At 44.3% G+C, this 24,751-nt stretch overlaps 1 protein-coding gene across 1 annotated transcript in view; it reads right to left on the bottom strand.

Annotated features, from left to right (window-relative positions):
• Nucleotides 1-1,230: 1,230 nt before the first annotated feature.
• The window catches only part of Syt9 (synaptotagmin 9), a 162,736-nt gene continuing 139,215 nt past the window's right edge, over nucleotides 1,231-24,751 (bottom strand). Inside the window, exon 7 of the mRNA XM_028768054.1 lies at nucleotides 1,231-3,410. Within this exon, the coding sequence (XP_028623887.1) occupies nucleotides 3,402-3,410 (9 nt within the window). The 3' untranslated portion in view covers nucleotides 1,231-3,401. The remainder of the gene's footprint in view (nucleotides 3,411-24,751) is intronic.

Here is a 24,751-nt window from a genome sequence, read left to right as displayed (position 1 = left end):
TAGAGTATTTGTCTAGTATACTTGATGCCCTGAGTTTAATCCCTAGCAAAACACACACACACACACACACACACACACACACACACACACACACACACACGATAGCAAAAGGGATATTGCATTTGGGTTTTAGGTAATGTTCTTGACTGTCTTGCATGTGTACATGTATGAGTGATACCCTCCCCCCCCAAAGGGAGAGAGAGAGAGAGAGAGAGGGAGAGAGAGAGAGAGAGAGAGAGAGAGAGAGAGAGAGAAATACCCAAGGAGGCCAGGAATCCCACAGAACACAGAATCAGAAGAGTCATTCCATCATCACATACCCACTGAAGCTGTTATGGCCTGACATGAGAGTGGATGTGTCTAGTCCCAGTGCTCACAAAGCTGAGGCCTGAGACCTGTGAGTCTAAAGCTAGCCTAAGCCACATAGAGAAACTAACACATGCCTACACTTCTCCCCACATGCGACCAACAGAGTGTCACTATATTTGTCTTGTCATGCTTTCTTATATATCAGTAGATATTTAGGACACATACCATTACAGGAGAATAGGAATATAACCATAACAATAGGAAGCCATTCTCCACATTTGTCTGTTAGTTCTCTTTAAGTGTGAGTGGTGTTCTTCTCATACGAAGAACTGGTTACAGATGGTTATGAAGAGTTAAGATCTCTAGAGAGTCTTACAAACATGACCCTTGGATTTCCGTGTGTGTGTGTGTGTGTGTGTGCGCGTGTGTGTGGGTGTGTGTCTGAGACAGTGTCCCTCTACATAGTCGGAGCTTACCCTGGAATTCACTGTGTTGAACAGACTGGCCTGAAACTCAGAGATCCTCCTGCCTCTGCCTTCTAAGTGTTGGGATTAAAGGCGTGCACCACCATGTCTTCTCTACCTTCCTGACTTGCCAATGTTAGTCCATACTGGACACTGCAGCCTCTGATGAATGAACACTGTTTATTAGCCCAGGAGACACTTGACTGGCAACACACACCCAGGGCAGAGATCCCTGAAGTGGGGGCAGGGAGGAGGGCTGCTTATTGGTGTGAGGACAGCTAGCCTTTTTCTCACTTAGCACCAGATCTCCTCAGGGTGTTGTCCTAAGATCACATTGCTTCTCTTTCCACCAGGATTTTTAATTGTTTTCAAGATATTGTAATGTCCTTCTATCCTGGAAAAAAAAAATGCCACAAAATCACTCCTCCCCCCCAATCCGATTTAACGAGACAACGACTGAATTTTTCAAAAGGAATATTTACTAGGAAACTAAAGGGCAACCAAACAGAACACAGGAGAACAGAGGCAGAGTTGCAAATGAGCTGAGGGAATTCAGATTGATAGCCAGCTTCTGGCCACAGCTGTACTGGCTAGGTAAAGCTATCCACACACAAAGCCATCTGTTCCCCGCGTGGGCAGTCTTCCTCTTCGCCTGAATGCCCCCGCAAAGCTATCCTTGAGTCAGTAGCTTATTCCATGGTTCCCCGGGGCTGCTAGCTCAAGGCGAGGAGATCCTGAGGTGGGAACAACAGGCTACCCCAGGACCTCCAACCTGGGCTCCCATTACCAAGGACATGTAAACGCTTGATAAGGTGGCTGCTTAGTAATCTTTTGCTGGAGCCATTCTAATTTCTTTGGGACCATTCTTCTAGGCGGATCTGCCTGGACCTAGTGACAGTGTTTCTGTTCACTGTCCTGTTGGCACTCACCCTTCATACTTTGGTTCTAAACACTGATATGGTTCTGGATGTCTGAATGGAAGGGATGGGCAAGAGAGGATCCACAGGGAAGGGAAGTGTGTTTTTCTCATTTATCAGACATAGGTTGAACTTTGAACACAGGTTCCCATTGAACCCCTTCAAATGAAGTTGGAAGGAGATGGGAGTGGATCAGGCTGGCTGGGGAACGAACTAAGCTTGAGGGAATTAACATTGCCTTACACAACCAAAGGCCTCCACCCTTTTAACATACAACAAGATCTGGCATTGGCAGTAGGATTTCTTGTACTAGGTGTGTATGGAAGCCAGAACTTTCCAACATCTACTGTGATGCTGCATCTCTCAGGAGCAACCTGCACTGAATCATGAAGTGAAATGAAGAGAGGCCACTCTCCAGGATGGTTAACTGCAACCCAACTCTGGACTATGTTACAGAGACTGGAGGGGAAATGGAATTGTGGAGTAGTGATGCAAGGGAAAGGCCTTCTAGACCCATGATGAGAGAGGACCTCTAGGTAACAGCCCCTGGTCCATTCAGGGGATGCTGTGGCCTTTGGTTTCATTTCCTGGAGGCAGACACAGGAAGGATGAGGTGCAGAACTGGCAGTGGACTGGTCAAGAATGCTGGGTAATGGATAAGCTACCCTGAGAGAGCCCTTGGCCTTCATTCTTGTGGGTATTTCCATTCCCCAAGCGCTGCAAAACTGTGTCTGAGATGGAAAAAAGCCTCTCTCTGTGGCTGCCCAAGTCTATACCCTGGGCTATTGCATATGGAAACAGCCAGAGGGCAGTTGTGTCAAGAAAGTCCAAAAGCTGTGAGTTTTCTTAGTGTCATCTCTCAGTGATCTTATTTCATGACACATACTTCTGTGTCCAGGAAAGACTATTCCCAAATGTACATGCCACTGGGAGACAAGCATCTCTAATAAGGATGGCATGTTTCATTCTAGTAATATCACTGCTGGAAAGTAAGAGGCTGCTGGCTACCTGGAAATAATGTTTTAGAATCCCGGAACCTGGGTTCAGCTGTGAAGAATGATCATGGCTAAGTGAGACTATGCCATGTGTATGGGAGGGAACAGTGAGTCTGCTATGAACTGACCTGTCTTGCATGACTTTCCAGGCTGGCTTGGTCTAGTATTCTCTTGGGCCATTCCTTGGAAAACTGGAACACTTCCTGGGGTGGAATTATTCTCTGAAGACAGTCATTAGCTCACAGGTAGTAGAGTTTGATTTGAAATCTGCTGCCTATTTAGCACCTGGATAAATATATATTTTTAAATATTCTGTCCTTCCAGGGCATCCAATCAAATGACTGCATGTTAGACTGACCACTGTCAGGACCAATATCCTGCCCATACAATCAAAGGCCTTACATTAACCACTAGGAGTCTTGGCACTCAGGACTCTTACTACGCCACCTGCTCTCTTCCACAGGACAACTTGGTTTTCGACAGTGAGGGATGAGCTTCCCTAGAGCATATCACCTTGGGCCACCTGAAGAAAACAGATGAACCATTCAGATTCAGCAGATCCAATTTGGAAAGAGGGCCAGTTATTGCTGTGGTCACAGCTGAGTATTTCATCACTGGAGTCATCTGGGTGTTGCTAGGTAGGAAAAGTTACTGAAGATCTTTGTTACATGGTTGTCTGACTGTTTCCTTGGCACAAGCAGTCTTCTTATCCATAGTCATCGTTTCTGTAGGGAGAAGAAACAGAGAGTGAGCTGGTTTTCACTTGTATATTTTTAATGTGTACCAAACAACCACCAGACACTGAGATGGATGCTGGAGACACACAAACTATGTGTGAGATATTCATCCAGATTTCAGAGGACTCATAAGGGGGTAAGTGAACTATAGAGGTGTACACAACCTTCTAGCAGACTTTTTGAGGCCTCTAAAGGGATTCTGAAGTATTGGTGCAGAGGAAGAATCGTCAGGTCTGAGCTGCAGGGGCTGTGCTGTTAGGAGTGTGGCGGTAGCAAGAAGACTGGGCTGGAGAGAGGGGGTTTGAGTGGTGAAACCTTGTAACACTCAATCCTTGTTTCCCAGCTGTGAAAGGTATACACACATGCATGCGTGCGTGCGCGCACGTGTGTGTGTGTGTGTGTGTGTGTTTTCCTGGGGAGAGAGGAGCCAGGTCCTTGTACATGTTGAGCAAGTGTTCTAGCATTAAGCTATACCCCCAGCCCTGACCAGTGAACTTCCTTAGTAGAACCTCAGACTTAGATAAGCAAGTACTCTTGTGTTGCTCACTCAACCCAGCATTCAGCTGAGATTCAATTCATGGCATTACCATTATATACAGACTAAGGGTATTAATATAACAGGCACAGAGAGAGGACAGAAACCGAAGTGACTTCAGTGGCTACAGTGAGAATTTTACACAGTCTGAGAGGGCAGCAAACATTCTCAAATTGGAACATGCAGACTGCATTTCAGAAATCAGAGTTCTGCAATAAAGCTACAACTTACAGAAAGTAATTAAGGCCAGGGCACATGGAAGACAGAGAGCCATATCTGGCTTTGACGTATGTAGGTGCTTGTACACACACACACATCCCTCAGGAAAGACATATTCATTTCTGAAGGTAGTAGGGAAGGGCAAATAGATATCTGTCATTTGTTCAATGACAGATTGCCTGAGGTGTACATATGTATTCAGACCCAGGAGTCACTTCTATATTGGGCTAGTTATGCCTTGCCTGGAATGTGTTCTTAGGGCTAGACTTTTAAAACTAGTTCCCATATGGAGAAAAACCACTAACAGAGGCCACAATGCCAATGACCCAAGTAACAACATGGCCCTAACCAGACACTGCAGACGGAGGGGACTCATTTGATGCTTTTCTTTGTGTGTGTAATACCAGTCTCTGGCATGGCCTCAGGGAATGTTGAGGAGTGGCCTGCTAGTTTCTCCTCTGCTTCAGATGAAACCCTTTGGCTCAATGAGTCTTTTGGCACCAGTCCTGTCTGGGCCTAATGTCCCTGTTTTCTTCTTCTGGATATTGCCACTAGGTTCCAAAACACTGTGGCCAGGGACCAAGCCTACAGGCTGACAGGAGAAAGGAGTTTTGATTTATCTGACGGGGTGGCTGATCATCTCTATCAATAGTCTTACAAGGGCCAGGGAAAAGTCAGATGCCTAAGTTATGTCTGAAAAAAGGAGCTTGGTAGAGTTTGACATGGATGTGACTTATGCTGTCTCCCAAACCCTTTTGAGATAGACAGGGATAGGGACAGAGAGAGGGAGAGAGAGTGGGAGAGGGAGAGAAAACAAGAATGTGAGCTCGCTCGCTCATTCAGTTCTGTTAAACAAAACACACTGCAACATCTTCCTAACTTGCATCATCCAGTGAGTTGCTTCTCATCCAAAATTTTCATAAGAAGATCTTAGAGAAGAGTTTCCTCCAGTTCAGAACAGCAATGACCCAGTCGGGCTGTGTAGGGTTGGGAGAGTGGAGGCAGAAGTGGTGGTTTAAGCACTGTGTGTCTAATCTTGGCCATGCTGGTTCCAGTGCTACGACTACTGAGCACAGCAGCTCTCTCCTCGGTACCAGACCCAGTGGCCTTCCAAGCTGTGTCATGGGTTTGGAAAGCTTCAGGATATTCAGCAGCCTGACAGGAAGTGGTGGTTACAATCCTATCTGACCAGAAAGGGTTCTAAGTGGATTTAATTGTCCTGAGACATAAGGACTTGATTGGAATTGAATTGAATTGAAATTGAAGACGAGAGCTGCCCCGGTGAAAACTGTAATGTGCAGTGACACTTCAATCACAAAGACGACAGCTGATGTGAGACAGGCCATTCACTCTGACCCCAAATTAAGAACACGGAATGATCAAGGGGGGACGGTTGATTGCATTTCCCTGTGAATCTGAAAATGGGTTCTGATTACAGGAAGTTTCTAAGGGCTTTACACTAAGAATTCTGTCAAAAATGGAAGTAATTCATTCTTATTATATGAGTCAATCTTATATGTGCTTAATATTGTTACTCTGGCATTTAAAATTCTTTAATCTCAAAAGTGTAAAATCTTAGCATTTTCTGGCTGCTGAGTCCAGCTTTATAAATATTTACATGAAACAAACACGGCCCACCTAGAATCAGGTGAGCAACACCTTCCCTCAAAAGTGCTGTTCTTTTTATTACTCTGTTTCCCCTCGTAGAGCTAGCATGCTAAAGAAATAAGATAGTGTGTGGTATCCCAGGGATGGGGCAGTCACAAACTCTACAACAGGACCCACTGTTACTGTGCCAGGTAGATGGACGCACCATCAAAGTGACCTCCAAATGCTTTCTTCGTTCTCCGCTGCGCCTCTCAGCCCTCACCAGGTAAGCTTCCTTTTGCAGTTGGCTGTGGTCTATCTATACAGAGGCTACAAATAGTCAGTGTGCAGAGCTCACTGTTTAGGACTTGCAGCTCAGTCCTAAAGGAGATTTCTCCAGCACACCTTCACCAGGGAGCACAGTGGAAGAGAAGGGGAAGGAATGGAAGTCAGGGACTGGGAGGAGTGCTGGGAAGCACTATCTTCTGGCCCGGACATGGCTGATGAGATTGTGAATGCACTGAGGCTGGGCTACCTGCACAGGACCTGGATTCATGGTGACACTTCGTCACAGAATAGGGAGGGCTCATGAGGGACTAACAACAGTTATTGGTGGCCAAGGGAGGAGGAGTCACTTCCTTCACTGGTGTTGCCACGATTCAGTAACTGTCCTCCTACCCATCCCTGGGTAACCCAATTAAACTTAGTGGGTTGCACACACCAGACATACATGAAAGGAGGAAAAGGGGACATATTGGGAAGAAGGATTTTAAGAAAAGAGAGGGGTGGGATGGGATAAGAGAGGTTAAAATGTAAAGGAATAAAAATTGAAGCAACTAAAGAAACAGAAGAGCAGAAGAAATAAAACTGTAAATGCAATGGCATTCCCACCAGCAGCTTGAGGTAATAGCTTAGAAAATGGAAATGCCCGTTTAGGTAAAGAGTACCATGTTAAATATTTGGGATCCATCTTAAGAATTTGTATATCATATTGTATTTAATCCTTTCTTTTAATCTTTATGTCTAACGGTATAATTAAAATTTTCCTCTGGCAAGGTAAGGGATTTGATAAAGGTAAGAAACAGCACAGGCAGACTCTGCCACCATACTCTTGTGATCTAAATACATGCTCTGGAGGAGCGCAGTAGGCTCTGGATGCCACCACAGAATCTCTCTATAAAGCAGTCTTAGGGGGCTGAAAGACCTCTTGCAGAGGATCAGTTTGGTATCCAGTATCCGTGTCAGGTGGCTTACAACAACGGCCCCTAAGTGCAGCTCCAGAGGAATCCAACACCCTCTTCTGGTTCCTATAGGCACCTTTTCTCACAGGCACATAACAAAAAATGAAAAAAAATTAAAATCCTTAAAGAAGTCTCAAGTCTGGAAAAGAATTGGAATAGTTCAGGTGTCACAAGAAAGTGATTCAAGTCCATTGTCTAGTTGTCAAAGGTAAAAGGGTGTGTGGTAAAAAACGTGCACACACATGAGTACAAGAGAGAGAGAGAGAGAGAGAGAGAGAGAGAGGTGTGCATGTTACTTACAAATAATAGCTCATTAGCTACACACAGAGGCAAGGGCCCCAGTGACAATGCTATTCAAAAGGCAAATCTGTTTTTTCAAATGAGGCAGTGCATTAGGTAATTCCTACTTATTGAGATCAAGTGGAAGATACATGGAGTGTGCCACTCCAAATCTGTATCATTACAATTACTCATTAACAAACGCAACAAACATTTCCTGAGCACCAGCACTCAAAAAGAACCATGCCTACTCACCTCTTAAAGAGCTCAAAGTAACCTGAGAGGCCAAGAATAATGGATCTCTCTCAGCAGAAAGCTCTGACTGTGTGCTGTGCATGTGTGTGGGACACATGATGCCATCTATCCAAATCACAGGATAAGAAGGAAAATAGTGTAAGAAAACTTGGGTTGGGAGGGAAATTCAAGGACATACATGCTGTGCTGGATTATAGATGAGATCAAAAGTCTGGACCGTCTTAGAGGTGTTTGGGTTGTTAATGCCTAGCACTGGAAAAACTCCCCCAGGAGGCAACTCGTGTCCCACCCTGTTTCTGTATAGTTATTTTACCTCTTCAATTTGAAATGCAAGTATTAGGATAGCCACAGGTATTTTTCATTTCTATTGAAGACCTGAACTGATAATTCTATTCCTATTAATTGGAAAATTAACTTCATAACTAGAGACAGGTACAATACATAGAATTTGTAAATGGCAAAATAATGAAGCTTTTGCACAAGAGTATTTACTCAGAACCAATTTGTATTTTGTGACACTAATTTTGTCTTATGTTTTACTCTAAATTTATTTGTCTAGCTTCAAAAATAAAAAAGACATGCATGGTCTTATGTAGCCCAGGCTGACTTTCAACTTGACACACAGTCGAGGCAAGCCTTAAATTCCTGATCTTCCTGCCCCTACTAGTCCAAGGTTTGGGACTATAGACACATATTTGTACCATCATCCACGACTTATTTGATTACTAAGGCACATGCCTAACAACAATCTGCTACACTAGAAAATTACTAAATTCATCATTTTAATGGCCATACTTAGGATAACTTATTTTTTCTCTATTTTTGGCTGTCAGATAGATGTTTCTATGTAGCTCAGGCTAGCTTCAAACTTTTGGCAATCCTTCTGCCTTAGTCTCTGGAGACCTGGGGTTACAGGTGTGTGTCACCATGCCTGGTTTTATTTTGTCAAGTACAGACATAGAAAAACATCTAGTAAAGTTGATTTCAAGATGCTTATATTGATTTAACCCAAAGCTATGAGTTTTTATGTTTTAAGCATCATAAAAATTAGGTGTCTGAAAACCATTTTGCTTAATACATAAAATGACTGCTATTTGAGACATGTGATATAATTACATGTTAATTCAGCAATTTTAGTTCAAGGGGCTTCAGCCTATCAATTGCTTAAATAGTACCTGAATATTTAAAAGAATTTTGTTTGTTAGGCTTATAAAATATTGTTTCTTTATGTAAAAATGTTGGAGAGACTTTGGTTAAATGTGAAATTGATTTTAGAAGTTTATGGGTATTAATTTGTTAAATTAAGGAGCCGAGAATTCTAGAAAGTAAAGTGAATATTTTAGTTAGACCCAAAACCAATTAGCTCACTGGTTCACATTGTCTAACATGTGCTAAGGACTGGGAATTCTGGGAATACCACAGGGACTGAGCCATCAGCACCTACCATTCTGAGGCACTGAGCCATCAGCACCTACCATTATGAGGGACTAAGCCATCAGCACCTACCATTATGAGGGACTGAGCCATCAGCACCTACCATTATGAGGGACTGAGCCATCAGCACCTACCATTCTGAGGCATGTACTTCACCATGCTTATTTCCTATTTCTTCCTTATGGATATAATTTCCATTCAAGAGAGGGTTCTCGTCTTCTTAACGTGTCACCAGCACCCACTCTAAGTGTTCAGCTGATATTTGTTGAACATATACTTGAAGGCATCAATTCCATCTTCAAAGTGATTGTTTCAAAGGAAGTCTGGCTGATCCTTGCTCGAACAGAACATCACAACACAGCAAACGATGCCACAAAAATGGAAGCCTTGAAATAATCACTGAGATAAGCTGCCAGCAAGGCAGCCAGCACGAAGATCCGGACTTTGAGTGTTCCAGAGGAAGTACCTGCCCCACCCCAGTCTGCCGTTAAACTATGGTAAGCAAGTGAGGACCATCTGAAGCATTATATTTGAGGCTGTAAAATCTCATAGGAGATGACCAACAGGATCTTGGTTGTTGTCATTAACTCCCATGAGTGTGGTCTAAGGCTTGGAGAAGTAAGTGCCACGGAAAAAAGCAGGGGTCAATGAAACGTACATGTGCTCACTTAGTTTTATGTATTAAGAGAACCACTGTGCTCCCAGATTTGAAAGTTGGTGGAGTCTATAAGAAATCAGTAATCATTTTATGAATCATAAGATGAGAGAAATTGGTATTCCATCCAACAGGAATGTACTCAGTGTTGACTCTGCCAGGAAATCTACAGGGTAACGCTTATATGATGATGAATAGCATGTTCTAGCTTCAAGCAGCAGCTGGAAATGTGGGGGATGACACATGCAAAGACGACATCAAGTGTCACCAAAAACTATGTCAGGGTGAGGGCCAGCAAGCTACAAAAAGAAGCAGAGACCGAGAGAACATTCAGCTCATCTCATACTGGAGGACCTTCAGGATACTTCCCCAGGGTGATAGCCAATCAGATGCTTAGATGGTGAGTTAGATGTAGCCAGGTAACAGGTAGGAAAGAAAGCATAGAAAAATCAAAGTAGGAACAAGGATGGAGAGTAAATAAAAAGCATTAAATGGATCAAGAGAAATGAAACATGGCCCCAACATAGTAAAGTGTAAAGGGGAGATAGACAAGGGTCATGGAGGGGCTTGACAGCAAAGGAACCCTTGAGGTTGTTCAGGACAGAGGGCAGTTATGAGAAGATTTTAAGTAGTGTGGGCAGGGGAGGGATCTGGGATTAACCCAGAGCTCTGGTTAGGGCTGTGAGGATATTTCCTGTTCTTCAGAGCAGACAGTGCCTTCTGCTGGCTGCTTAGAGATAAAGAAGTCTGAGGAAAATGCAGGGCTTGCTTTACCTGCTCTCCTTCAGTCCCTGCTGGTAAGTGCATGAATTTTGCTGCTGCTGCTTTTCTTCCCTGAAGTGGGAAATCTAGTTCCCTTGGCCTTCCAAGGTGAACTGAATCCTCCAGGCCTTCTTGAGTGTCAGACTGGAACTGTGGGACCATCCATCCTCATGGACAGAGCAGCTATCACATCCTCAACCTCTCTACCACGCAGGCAGCCACTGCTGGACAGCCAGATTTGTGCTGTGAAAATCAAGCTAATACACTCTTTGTAATCTATATTCCTTGTGTCAATTCTGTTTCTCCAGAGAACACTGACTAATGCAGGTGGTGCTGTGCTAAAGGAAAAAGCACACAGTGTCTAGTTGTCCTATTTTTACCCGTTTTTAAGATGGATCACTGGGTTCAGATGTTGTACCAGTCTAATCCACCCCTCATTACATCATGTTCTCAGCATCATTCCCAAGTTTCCCAACTGGGGTTGGGCCTGACAGCTGCTTGGATAATGCCTGGTTTTTACACAGAAGTACGTAGATCCAAGAGAATATAAGAGTCCCACAGTGGAGGTCCTAGATACTGTAAGCTTCTAGAGTAAAACAGATTTCTCACCTTTAATTTGCATGAAGCAATAAATCCACTCTTCAGAGCAGTTTGAACTGAGGTTTCTCTTCCTAGAAACCCAATATTTTGCTTGTCTCAGGATATGAGAACTGTCCCATTCAAAGCCCTCTAGACCAGTTAAAGACAAAGTTCTTCAGTGTGGGATCCACTGGCTAGGCTGTGTGGGATTCCAGCTATGCTATGGGAGAACTCTCTATGAAAGGATTCTGGGTGAGGCAGGGTTTGAATGTCTTCTCCAAATCCCATACAAATGTTGACTCTCAAAAGTCATAGTTAATGCTATGTGAGAGGTAAGATCTTTGGAAGGTGATTGGTCCTGAGGGTTCTTTTCTTATGAATGAAGTTATCCATCATGGATTAACTGGTCAGCAGACTAACGGAGGCTGTAAGAATGAGTTCTCACTTGGTCTCCTGCACTGTCTTGCTATATGATGAGTTTCCACAAATGAGGAAGCAGAACCAGCACCCTGACCTTTGAGAGGGGCTCTATCAGAGATAACATCTACAACCCAGTGGGAGAGAGGCTGAGGGAAGCTCTTCATATGGGTAGCATTATAGGTGACAGAACTGGAGTGAAAAGCCCTCAGCCCTGGAGGTAGACAGGCCACAGCACTCCTCGCAGTCCTCGTGCCTGTGAGGTCTATGACAATCTTTTCTGATACGCTGATGGCAAGGTGGTACCAAACAATGGTGTTTCCTAGATGCTAATGCGTAAAGTCATTACACACTTCCATATATTCTTCATGTGATGAAGTCTCTGAACAGGTTGTTTCCTAAAACTGTGTATGTTTTAAGCCTGCTCTACTGTCAGCTCTTCTACTTAATGACCAATCACTGTGCATTCACAGTTTAAATGGAAGAACCACGTACGTGTCTATTTTCTCTCAGTGTCCGTGGAGGCTGGAAAATTTTGACCCGCCACAAATGTGTGCCAAATGTAAAGGCTTGTCACTGTTCATCATAGGTCCATGTTGACATATAAAATACACATTCAGGAGCAGCTGGATCCAGAGGTTCAATGTCATCTGGCCTCATCACTTTCTCTACCTTTCAGGTTGGCTTTCCTTTGTTTAGACCCTTTCTGGTATTGGGTTCTAATGTTTAGAAGTCAAAATAGCTGCTATAAACTTCACACTAGCACCTCACAGCTCCAGTTGCAGTGCAGAAGTGTGGCATTTTAAATGAGTGCTCCAATAGGACTCCTGGACCTACACCAGGTCATGCCCTTACCCTTAATGCAATCAGTCCTGGAATGTGTTAAGTGAAGGAGACAGAGACACTTAGGTTTGGTTATCTTCTTCCAAATACTTATACAGAGAGTGACAGAGGCTGAGCCCTGAAGGGAAATGAGATCCTTTTATCAGAACAGGAGTGCTGCACTCATAAAATCCAACCTTTTCTCTCCACAGTGTTGCAGGCCAAGGTAACTAAGGAAAACCAGGTGCTGCTTTAGAGGAACCAAGTCTTAGCATCTACAACATCAGAACTGATCAGAATGTATTTTAGAAGACATTAGTGGGGGTGAGGAGGCACTACAGAATATAGCACAGCACTAAATTAAGGGGGGATAACTCCATTAGTTCTTTTTAAGATTTTAAAAACAAAGGGTTTTTAGTTCCTCAGTTTTACTGCATAATTGTTCACCACAAATCCTACTGGGTTTGGAAATTATGGTGATATTGAAGCAGATGATTAGGTGGGGGAAGAAATAGCAAGATCAAAACAACTGAAAGTAAATTAGCAAAACCCCTTACATCACAAAGCATTTGGGAATGTGCGGTCTCAGGGGCTGTGAGTCAATGTCAGAAGGGTAGAAACAAAAGAATTTTCCTGAGAATTCTTAGGCTTTGTTTTCATCTCACATTGTTAAGTGAAGCGAATAATGCTAACACTGAAGGGAAAACAATTCTTAGAGGCAGCATAATTGTGTGATCCCTAATGGCGCAAGACCCTGGTTGAGCTCTGTGAGGTATAGCCATGTCTTCTCAATGGCTGAGATGTGGGGCTGCAAGTATGATGAGAGTGGGTATCTGCATGCTCTTTCCAGGGACACGGTAAAAGCACAGAAGCTACAGGTTGTGAGACTCACTTCAGTGATCACGATGGTGAATAACAAGTGTCAGCATGACAGGATCTAGAATTGCCTGGGAGGCAGGTATGTCTGAGAGAGGATCTAGATTAGTCAACCAAGGCAGGGAGAGCTAATCCCTAGGCGGGGATCCCAGACTATATTAAAATGTGGAAGCAACCAGTCAATACAATTCTACCATTCGTCTCTGTTTCCTGACTGTGGAAGCACTTCAAATTCCCCTTGCCACTCATCCCTAGTTGTAAGTTTAGGAGTTAGCCAAATAAACCCAGTGTCTTAGTTAAGGTTCCTATGACTATGAAGAAACACTGGACCACAGCAACTCTTACAAAGGAAAATATTTAATTGGGGTTGGTTTACAGTTTCAGAGGTTTACTCCATTATTATCGTAGAGGGAAGCATGGTGGCATACAGACAGACGTGTTGCTGGAGAAGGAACGGAGAGTTCTAAATCTGGCAGGCAGCAGGAAGAGAGAGATACTGGGTGTGGTTTGAGCATTAGACACTTAAAAGCCCACCCACCAGTGATACACTTCCTCCAACAGGGGCACACAGCCTAATCCTTTCAAATAATGCTACTCCCTATGAGCCTATGGGCGCTATTTCCATTCAAAGCACCTCACCCCTTCCTTCCCTTCTTATTTGTCTCAGGTGTTTTGTCACAGTAACAAGAAACACAACTGACAGTGATAAAGTGAGAGGGAGAAACTTTCCCAAAGCAGCTTGTATGGCCCACCCACACTGGATGGGTATGGTAGTCACACTCCAGCAGCCTTGGTGTGGAAGAACACTTTGTCTAAAAGCACTGTCTGGAACCAAAAGTCCTGTTTCGATCTGTATTCTTCAGCCTTTGTGATGATGATCAACAGCCCCCAGTCCTAGCTGCTTACACAGTAAGCACCACTTCATGGTTCACAGTTTGTGGGTTGGGTTGGTTGCTGTTCTACCAAACAAGTAAAGGACACTGCTTTGTCTTCTCATACTAGGCGAGGGTGGAGGGAACTCCTTGTGTGCTGTGCCCAAGGGGTAGAGGTAGCAAACGGCAGCACATTATATACATCAAGGTTAACCAAGCACTGGCTTATCATCAAGTCTGTGTTCTACCACCAAGGAAGGCGACAATCAAATCCACAGTTAGGATGTGAGACCTGACAAGTCTGCAGAGGCTCACACAGAATGAATATGATGGACGGTCCACCTCAGCCTGCTAGCTCTGCTGCTCATGTGCTGGTGATGGTGAATACACTACTTAAGCCTCAGTTTGTTTCGTGGGAGACAATACTGTTTGCCTGTTTATAGGCTGCGTTCTTTACCTTCCTTGTTACTGTGACACAGTATTTAACGAAAGCAACTTAGGGGAGGGTGGGCTTATTTGGACTCTCAGTTTGAGAGGATACAGTCTTTGTGGTGGGAAAGAGATGGTAGCAGGAATACCAGATATTAATTGGGTGGCATTGTCTCCACAGCCAGGAAGCAGAGAGAGATGAATGTTGGTGCTCAGCTCACTTTTTCTTTCCCCCTTTTTATTTAGGCCAGATCCTGAGTCTGTGGGACCATCACTTACATTTAGGTTTGGGCCTACTTTCTTCAGCTTAAACTTCCTAGAGCTCTCCTCCAAAGATGCACCTGTGTTAGCATTCCTTCTAGGCTCCGCCCCACAGTTACCTGGCAACAGTCAGGTATGCCTGGCTTACTAGAAAAGGGGATGTTTGCACCCTCCACTCTCTCTTACTCTCTTGCTTTCTGCTCCTTCTCTCTCTCACCCCTTTCTCCCCTCCCCCATCTATTTCCACATGTTCCTCTCCTTTCCTCTTCTCTCTCTCCTCCCTTCCCTTAGCATGGGCCTGCTGAGGTACCCCCCTCCCACATCACCATACCAAGCCTCTACTGAAACACATCCTGGCCTCTTCTCTTTTTTTATAAAACATAACACCTAGAGACATGTCTCCTACATGATTCCCAATTTAGACAACTTGCCAATGGAGATTAAACAGCACACAGGGTGAAAGCTCACTTGTATGATGTATGTACATAACACGATACAGTGCCTTGGTGAGAGGAGTTTGGTGCAAGAATATTCACATTATATCATTGTTAATTCAAAGGCATTTTAGCTAGGGTTTTACTGCTGTAAAGAGACACCATGACCAAGGCAACTCTTATAAAGGTAAACATTTAATTTGAGCTGGCTTACGGTTTCAGAGATTTACTCCATTGTCATCATGGTGGGAAGCATGGCAGCATGGAGGCAGATGTGGTGCTGGAGCAGCTGAGAATTCTACATATTGATCCGAAGACAGCCAGGAGACTAGATTCCACACTGGGCTTAGCTTGAGCATTTAAGTCCTCAAAGCCCACCTACACAGTGAGTACTTCCTCTAACAAGGCCACACCTCCTCCAATAAGGCCAAACCTCCTAATAGTGTCACTCCCTATGGACAAGCATTCAAAGGCATTAATCTATGGTGGCCAAACTTTCAAACCACCACACAAGGCATGCTGGCATTAGCATGTCAAGCATTAGAAACCTCAAAGCCCACCCTCCAGTGATACACTTCCTCCATCAGGGGCACATAGCCTAATCCTTTCAAATAATGCTACTCCCTAGGAGCCTGGCAGGGACCAGCACTGGAGCGAAGGCAGGACAGAAATGGAGAGACACAGGCTAGGGTTTAAGACGGTGAGAAGACAAGGATACATCATACTCAATGGTCATAAATGCTATACGATGGTGAACCCCTCTCAAACAGACTTGCCATGATTTAACGCTGAGGCTTATCTTCCCAAACCTAGCACACCCTGGTCACCCAGCTTTCTGAAGGCCAGGCAGGAAACCCCTGAAGACCATGCCTGCCAGGTCCTGCCCCATCGATTCTCCTCTGGCTACTGCCTCCTTCATGCTGCTCTATAGCCCTTTCCTAGAACCTGGACCTTCTTCCCACCATCTACAGACTTCCTGTGGTTCTCACCATTAATCTCATCTGGGCCCCTGTGTCTCTTTAGCACTTTATTACAGTCCTATGTATATTTCCTTATCTTTACTGGATCCTGGTTCCTTCTATGAGTTACAGCTCACTGTGGCCCATTTCAGAAAGCCTCAGACTCTGCCATCTCTGGGTGGGGCTGTGGGGATGTCTTTCTTCCACACACCCTTTGCTGCGCCATCTTAACGTACAATGTCCCCTTTTACCTTTCCTCCCTGTTACCATTCCTTGAGGACCAAGGCCCCTCTTGCTCTTGGTTTCCCCTTCCATACCAAGCCATGCCTCTGTGCCACTACAAAAGCAGGGCTTGTTGGCATTTTATTCTTCAGCTAACTCACCAGGCATCCTGGCCAGCAGTCTGGGGAAGCTGTGGAGACCTGGCCTCATACTCACTGTGCCTACTGAAAAATTCTGTCTGAGAGTTTATGAAAGGTGAATTATTTTGAGAGAATTCTGTGTTCTGTCACAGAGCAGATTATGCTAGTTTATCAAACTACTTTCAGTAATTCTGAAAAGAGAACTCTGTGTGACACAATGTCAGGGACACAATGGGTGTCACTGCCATTTTCAGGCGAGTTGAAGCAGTATAATCAGGGCATGAGACGGGAAGTAAAGCATGGTCTCTTACTGAAGCCAGGGCCCTCATGAAGAAGAATGCTTTCTTCTTCAGAGCAGGAGGGATGTGCTGTGGCCCTCTTTTACCTTGTGGCAGGACACAGCAGGGATGAGTACTGGTGCATGAGGAGGTAAGATCTGCTTGCAAGGACTATGTGCACATCTAGCAGGGGCCATCAAAGGCAATAGAGTCTCAAGCTGGCCCCTCATCTATGTAAGCACCCCCTGCAGGGTAAAGGCTGCTCTCAGAATAAGGACAAGACTCTACTGAATGGCTACAGAGGCCAGGCTTTGTCCACCTTCCACCCTCCTTCCCTGCTGTCTCTGAACCTCTCACTTTTTCAGCATCACACTTACAAACTCTCAAAACGTCAAGGTCCATAGGACCCTGAAGCCTGGCCTGACTCCAGTGTTTCTGTCTTTATGGGTCATAAGGGTTTTTCTTACAGCTCCTCCTAAGGGGAGGATCTCAATATGAGATGAAGTGTAGGATACTGTCAGCAGGGGGCAGGGGAAGACTTTTTCTATCATCTTTTTAGCATATAGAAATTTATTTTTCTTTTTAAAATGTACTTATTTATTCAATTTACAACCCAGTATCAGCCCTTCTTCTTCTCCTAGTATCCTCTCACACAAGTCCTTTCTCCATTCCACCCCATTCTCTGTGTCACCCCCCCACACACATTAAGTCACTGTGGGACTAGGCACATCCCCTCCGACTGAGGCCAGAAAAGGTGGTCCATTTAGGGGTGTGGGATTCACAGGCAGACAGGCAGATAATAGGTTCCAGTACTGCCCCTGCTCTAGTAGTTGGGGGACCCCATTAAGACCAAGCTGCTCATCTGCACTAATACTACATTTGACAAAATATATAAAGAACTCAAGAACTTAGACACCAACAAACCAAATCACCCAACTTAAAAATGGGATAAAGAGTTAAACAGAGAATGCTCAACAGAGGAATCTTGAATGGCCGAGAAGCACCTAAAGAAATGTTTAACATCCTTAGTCATCAGAGAAATGCAAACCAAAATGACTCTGAGATTCCATCTTATATCCATTAGAATGGCTAAGATCAAAAACTCTGGACTGGAGAGATGGCTCAGCGGTTAAGAGCACTGACTGCTCTTCCAGAGTTCTGAGTTCAATTCCCAGAAACCACATGGTGGCTCACAACCATCTGTAATGGGATCCAATGACCTCTTCTGGTGTGTCTGAAGACAGCTATCGTGTACTCATGTACATAAAAATAAACAATTCTTTAAAAACACAAAGGACAGCACAGGCTGGCAAGGATGTGGAGCAAGGGGAACACTCCTCCACTGCTGGTGGAAGTGGAAACTTGTACAACCACTCTGGAAATCAATTTGGTGGTTTCTCAGAAGATTGGTAATAGCTCTACCTCAAGACCCAGTTATACTACTCCTGGGCATATACCCAAAAGAGGCATGCTGGGCCAAAGGAACTCCAGGCTCTCTCCTCAATCAGCCAATACTGAGCACCTGCCCACATGCTGGGATCTATCTTAAGGTCTCATCACTAACAGACAGATGAGATATAATCCCTGTTTCCAAGAAACTCACAGCTTATTCAGGAAAACAAATAATTATAAGAGGGCACTGCAACAGCTATTGCAAAGGTCTATCTTCTCAGGAGAGCTTGAGGCTGAATGCTGTAATAGTTTAGTTCTCATTACTATAATGAAATACCAGAGGCAGGATGAAAACCATCATATAAAGAGGTTTATCTAGTTCATAGATTTAGAGACTAAAGAGCATGGTGCTGATATAAAGTCAGCTCTGGTGAAGGGCTTCTTTGATGCAACAAATCTCACAGTGGTATGTATGCAAATGTTCTGTGGCTTTTCTTCAGGAGACATGAATAACTGTCTATTCACTCCAGATAGAGCAGATCATTAAAATACATTCCAAACAAGTGTGGCTTGGTAAGCCAGTGAATTTAGTTAGGGTGACATAGGAAATTGGACAACTTATGTCAAGTGCTGGCCAAGCCACACCACTGAGGAAGAGACTTGTTTCTTCTAGTAATAGTTAATACTTCTATATTCTGCAAGGAGGATAGGAATACCAGTTGGCTCGATGGCCTTCTCACATGAGCTGCAATGATCACAACTGTTCTAATGTAAGGATAGCAGTGGCCATGGCATGCCTGGAAGACAAGGTCCAATCTCAAGGGAAAGCCATCTTTCCATATGAGAAGCCAAAGATGTTAGGAATCCCAAAGTCCCTTCTTGACTCAATAACCCAAGGACCTTTGGAAGAACATTTAAACCATGTCCAACATATGCCAGGTAGAATCCTAAAGAAGTTAATTTAGGACACAGCTGGAGGTACTCCAGGCAAAGGGACACACACATGCCAGGGCAAAGAGACTCCGGAGTGCCGCATTTCTGGGGTTCTGAAAGTAGCTCATGTGCAAACATCATGTGAAGTTGGCAGTGATATGTTATGGGCTCCAGACAGGAATTAGCCAGGTTGTGGAGGGTTCTGTGCACGTTCTATGGTACTGCATTTGAAGCTGTAAAAAGAAGCCAAAGAGAGGCAGAGAAAACAACAGAATTGGCGTGAGTCATGAACCGGTTGGTAGGCAGCTCCCTGTCATCCTCACTGTGGCAATGGGGAACCAGCAGTGGCCATGAACTGCTGAAATGGATTCAGACCAGGGTTAAGACTGGCCAGGCCTGAATGCACACTGTCCCAGAGCACTGAACTGCTTTGGAGGCTCCTTAGCCACAGAGCATGACTGTGCACCTGCTCTGCAGACCTGCAAGCTTCTGAATTGTCAAGCTCCATGTCAACACAAGAGAGCACCAAGATGGATGACCCTGAGCCCCAGGGTAGATAATAGTAGGCAACACTGGGGGTCCCATGTTTCCTTCAGCACTTCTCTCAAGGCTTAAACCCTTACTGTCCAGTGCCTGGCACCATTCCATTCCAAATATTCTTGGGAACACTTGGGCTAAGGGGAGGCTCACTGACAGAAGGGAAGAGCAAGAACTGCCTACCCACATTTTCCAGGGCTGTGAATGAGGAGAAGCTGAGAGGTATAAGTATACTGTCTGGTGTAATACTTCTTGTCCCAATTGCTTTTCCTCTAAGGAATCACCATGAAATCAATGAAGATGTCAGGAATGCTTTGTCTTTCCGTGATCTGGATAGAGCGAGGACCTGATTTTTAAAGGACTTCTCTGAGCTTCAATAAGAGATCAGGGAGCTGTCATAATGTCACTGGGCTAGGCAATTACCGTACAGGAAGACTAGTCCAAAAGGGAATTCCCTAGGAGCTCTCAAAGGAGAGAATCAGGGGTTCTGGCCAGGACTCCATCACTCTCCTTTAACCATGATAACTACATTAACTGTACTATGATACACACAGCATATACTAAGTACTATGTACCACTGTAGGACGTCTTCACATAAATCAATATCCTCTTTATTCTTCCCAATGATAATCATCATTATTTCTGAGCATAGTTACTGGACATTCCTGGTATGAATGGAGGCCTCTCATTCTCTCTACAGGCCCCAGATCACGGTTAAGCTTAGCTGTAAGGTCTAGTGTTTGCTCTTTAGGCTAGCTTGGCATCTAGTTGGCATCCATGCTGTGTCTGTGGACTTCCACAGAGTTGTTGCTCATTCTAGTAAAAAACCCAGCCCTGTGGCCAGTTTCAAAGTAAGTACAAAAGCTGGGCTTTTCAGTGACTTCAGCAAGGGAGCACAACGTGCTGTAGGTAGGATGGACTCTAGCTGAGGGCTGGCTGACAGATAGAGGACTCTCCTAGAGCCCCAAAGCATAGAAAGTATCTCTGACACCCCAGTGTTTGGTACTGAGTTAGAGGGGCTGGTTCTGTGCAAACATCTAGCTTATTGGAAAAAAACATTCTATGTTATCACATTCTATAGCACAGTTAGAAAACTATGGCTGATAACTACTAATTGGTATGTCTTATAAAGAAATGATAAATATGCCATATGATATAAATTACCCTCATTTGATTATTACACATTGAATATAGGTATTAGAATGTTATATAACTAATGAATGCATGCAATTGGTACATGCCAATTGAAATATGTAATTTAAAAGCTTTATCTCTCTGGAGTAAGGAGGGCGGGAAGCAGTTTCACCCTTGTGGATCATCAGTCCCCTTGCTTGAATAGGAATTGTATATGGAAAGAAGACAAAAAGTGGGAAGAATAAACGATGGGGCGTGGTCATGTTTGACTGTTAACCCTTGAAAGTTGGTGAGAGAGCTATGTAAGAGCCGGCTGGTGGAGCTGGCAGAGCCCCAGGCTCTTGGAAAGATATCAGGACAAGAGGTGAGGCACAGCTGGGTCAGGGGTTAAGGGGTGTCTTAGGGTTAGTATTTCAGTGATTAGACAGCATGACTAAGAACAATTTGGGAAGGACAGGGTTTATTTCATTCTCATTTCCATATAACAGTTTATCATCTAAAGCAGTTAGGGCAAGAACCTGGAGGCAGGAGCTGATGCAGTAGCCATGGGAGAAGTGTTGCTTACTGATACTCATGGCATGCTCACTCTGCTGTCTTATAGAACCCAGAACCATCAGCCCAGGGGGAGACCACCCACCTCAGTCACTAATTAAGAAAATGCCCTTACAGGCTTGCCTATAGCCTAATCTAATACAGCTATCTTTTTCAATTGTGATTCCCTTCTCTTAGAGGACTTGAGAGATTCTGTCAAGTTGACATAAAATTACCCAGGACAGGGTATAGGGTAAGACAGAAGTCAAGGTTTTCAGGTGGGTTACCTCAAGGAAGGTAAGGACCAAGAGGTTAGAGGCTGTGAAATCCAAGGCTGGATACTGAGGCCCAAGGCATTATCCCAGGGTCATCACCAGCCCATCATCCCAAGTGCTCTCTGAGCCTGGAATAATATCTTTAGACCCTCCCATTCTCCATCTGCTTCTCTCCCTTCCCTGCACATACTAACATACTGAATAATATTGACTATTAAAATCTACATAGCATCCAGTAAATGCCAGGCCCTGGGCTAAACATGTTACATTCATGGTCTCATGTAAGACTGGCCACAGGCCTCCCTATTTGGTAGGATCTATATTTGTGTGCTTGAAAAGTTGGCTAATCATGCTTAAATATATTTTAGCAATCTGTTCAGGGACACACAGCTCATAAAAGTCAGGCAAGGTATGAATTCAGTGGTCAGACAGTGGAGCTCTGAACTTCCAATGAGAAAGACCCACTTCCGAGTTTGAGTGAATGGAGAGAGTAGCCCAGGGCAACCCTTCTGAGCTTAGTTCCCTATGTAGCACAGGCCTCCAAGGAGGCAGTGACCACAGGCTAGGAGACACCGGCTCTGCCTTCATGAAGAGATGGCATGCCTGGGGGCCTGTGTGGGTTATGGAAATTGAGCAATTTTTCACTTAAAATCATCTGAAAACAAACTTCAATGTCTTCAAAATTATATATTCACAGAATATTCCTAGACTCTGGGATAGGATTAGACGGTAATGATTTAATTGATGGTTAAGTGTGTAGATAAAATGAGTGTACTGAATTCTTCCCGTAATTATCTCTCAGAGGAGCCCTGGCAGCTGTAATTACTGTCTGAGGCCAAAATTATAAACCAGCTGTAGTTTTTTAAGCAAAATATGTTGCAGCCTCTGCTGGATTTTTAAGGAAAAGTCGGTCAGCACCAGCACAGGCATCCCTGTAGGGCCAGTCAAAGAGGGAGCAGAGCTTTGGGGAGGGATGTATTCTCACTTTGCATTCCTGATTCCCTGCCCATTGCTGTCACTGTGCACTGCACTGCTTGCTCTTCCTTGCTGCAGGAAATCTTTCCTCCTGTTCATTCTGTTGCCAGGAAGAGTTCTCAGATCAGTTAGCAGTTACTGACTCTGTGCCCTAGAGGCTAGACAGCAGACTCAACAAGCTGGGGCACTCGTAAGTCAACTCGGTGGTGGTGCTGGAGCTCTTACATGGAGGAAGACCTGTGGCATGATGACAGTTCCAGGGTCTGTACGTCACTGGGGACCCATAGGCCAACTTATATTAACCATCTACATTTGACCAGAATAGGCAGGAATGACCAACTGCCTCTATGGATCTGGTGAGTCTAGTCATCATGACCAAGTACTCTTCAAAAGCTCAGTTCTTGTTTGATAGTTATGCAAACCATTATATGTTCATTTAACACCAACCACAGAAATATGGAGATGAATGGAAATGAGGGACTTCCTCTGATGTGCCTCTTGAAGTTGATATTTGTTCATCATTTTGTAGAGTCTCACTATTTTATGCCTAAAATTTTCATTAAAAAAAAAATCAGTTCTTGAAATTGACTTTCCACTGTGAATGCATAATGGGATACCCCGACCTTCTTATGATGTATGACACCACAACTGCTCTCTTCCTTGTTAGCGTTTTAAGAATTGTTTTCATGTGTAAAACAGTGTTCTAGGTGCTACAGGAAAGATAAGAAATACCACGATATACAGAGCAGACACAGTCCCTGTTACCACATGTCTGTGGCTTGTGGGTGATCCTGGACTTGACTTTGAACTCAGCAACAATGAAGTCTGAGACATTGGGAGCTGTATCCAGAGGTGAACAGTTCAGGGTTAAGTGGACATGTTACAGTTGAAGAGAGTACATTTGAGCTACTGACTTAAGAGCCGAGCTGGCCAGAGACACCTAACCCTGTCATCCCTACAGCCTCTCAGCTGTTCAGCACTCCTGGGGTGCATTTCATGCTTACAGGTTGTGCTTCTCTGTGATTCATTCACGGTATACCCGAAAAGATGGGTCATGAGTTCTATCCTTGGCACACAGAACTCTTGCTAGATATGGATCACACAGAACACAACACCAGGTGACACTAGAACTGTTATTAAACAAACTATGTCTACTTAGCTACAGGGATGAAATCAGATTTGCCTTAGTTTGGCAAAGTATCAGGCACCTTTTCAGAAATATTTGTTTTATCCAAAAGGATAAGTATTAAAATGCTATGGAGGATAAAGGCAGCTATCATGGCCTAATCACTGTCTAGGGGGAGGCCAAAGACTTCCAACTCTACCCTCAGAAGGGAAGGGAGGTCAATTTCAAGAGTTTTCCTTCAAGTGAGGATGTTGGACAATGGAACAGTAAGATTCTACAAAACAATGAACCATCTCAGCTTCCAGGAGTGCCCCAGCAGGATCCATTCATGCTACCCATTCTGTCTGTCTCCTCTTGTACAGCCATTTTCTCTTGGGAGGTAGTAGAAACCATTCATTCTTATTGGATCACATATTTGTTCCTTGGTGTATGAACCTTCTTTGGAATTGTTTGACCCTACATATTTATCGGCAGAATGCATCCATAAGCCCCTGACCAGGTAGGTGCATTGCTATCAATGGCCATGGGAGGGCAGCAAAGAGTAACAGAGTGATGAAAGCTGATGTCCAGCCCTCTGCCCTCTCCTTCCAGCTAGGCTAGAGAGATGCTTGGCAGTGGTACAAATGTCTCATGATTCACACTGACTATTTGCGAACACTGAGGGTAGTGGGGCTGAAGAAAATTCCTGACAACTATTTATTGAATCTTAGTGTTATAAAGGAGGGAAACCGTTTGAGTGAAAGCTGGAGAAGCCAGTGTCCAGTTCTGGGATTGAGGTATGCAAAGAATTGAAAGCCAGAATTCCTCACAAGGTAGATTTAACATCATTGTGTTGGTTCTCTTCCCAGGTAGACCATGGGCAGAGTATAAAGATTAAAAAAAAAAAAAAAGAAGAAGGTCCTTATCTTCCATTTTCACGGGAGAAAAGGGTATTGATAGCCATATGCAGAGATGTGACAGGCTACAGTTGGCCAATGGCCACTAAGGGTCTCTACAGACCATCTCTTATCTGGACAGGTTTCATGGACCTACTGGTATGGGAAGAGCATGGATCTGTTCTTGACTTGCTGCTATGTGGCACCGTGGTGGCTTGAGCCTCTCTGAATCCTAAGATGGAGTCTGGAGTTGAGGGTAAATTTTGAGTGGTCAGGGAGAGGCAGCAGGAAGGTT

The sequence above is a fragment of the Grammomys surdaster genome, unplaced genomic scaffold (genome assembly GCF_004785775.1).
Source record: "Grammomys surdaster isolate TR1022 unplaced genomic scaffold, NIH_TR_1.0 184, whole genome shotgun sequence".
NCBI lineage: Eukaryota > Metazoa > Chordata > Mammalia > Rodentia > Muridae > Grammomys > Grammomys surdaster.
The sequence above is the reverse complement of the archived record's forward strand: the minus strand, read 5'-3'. Positions and strand labels throughout refer to the sequence as shown.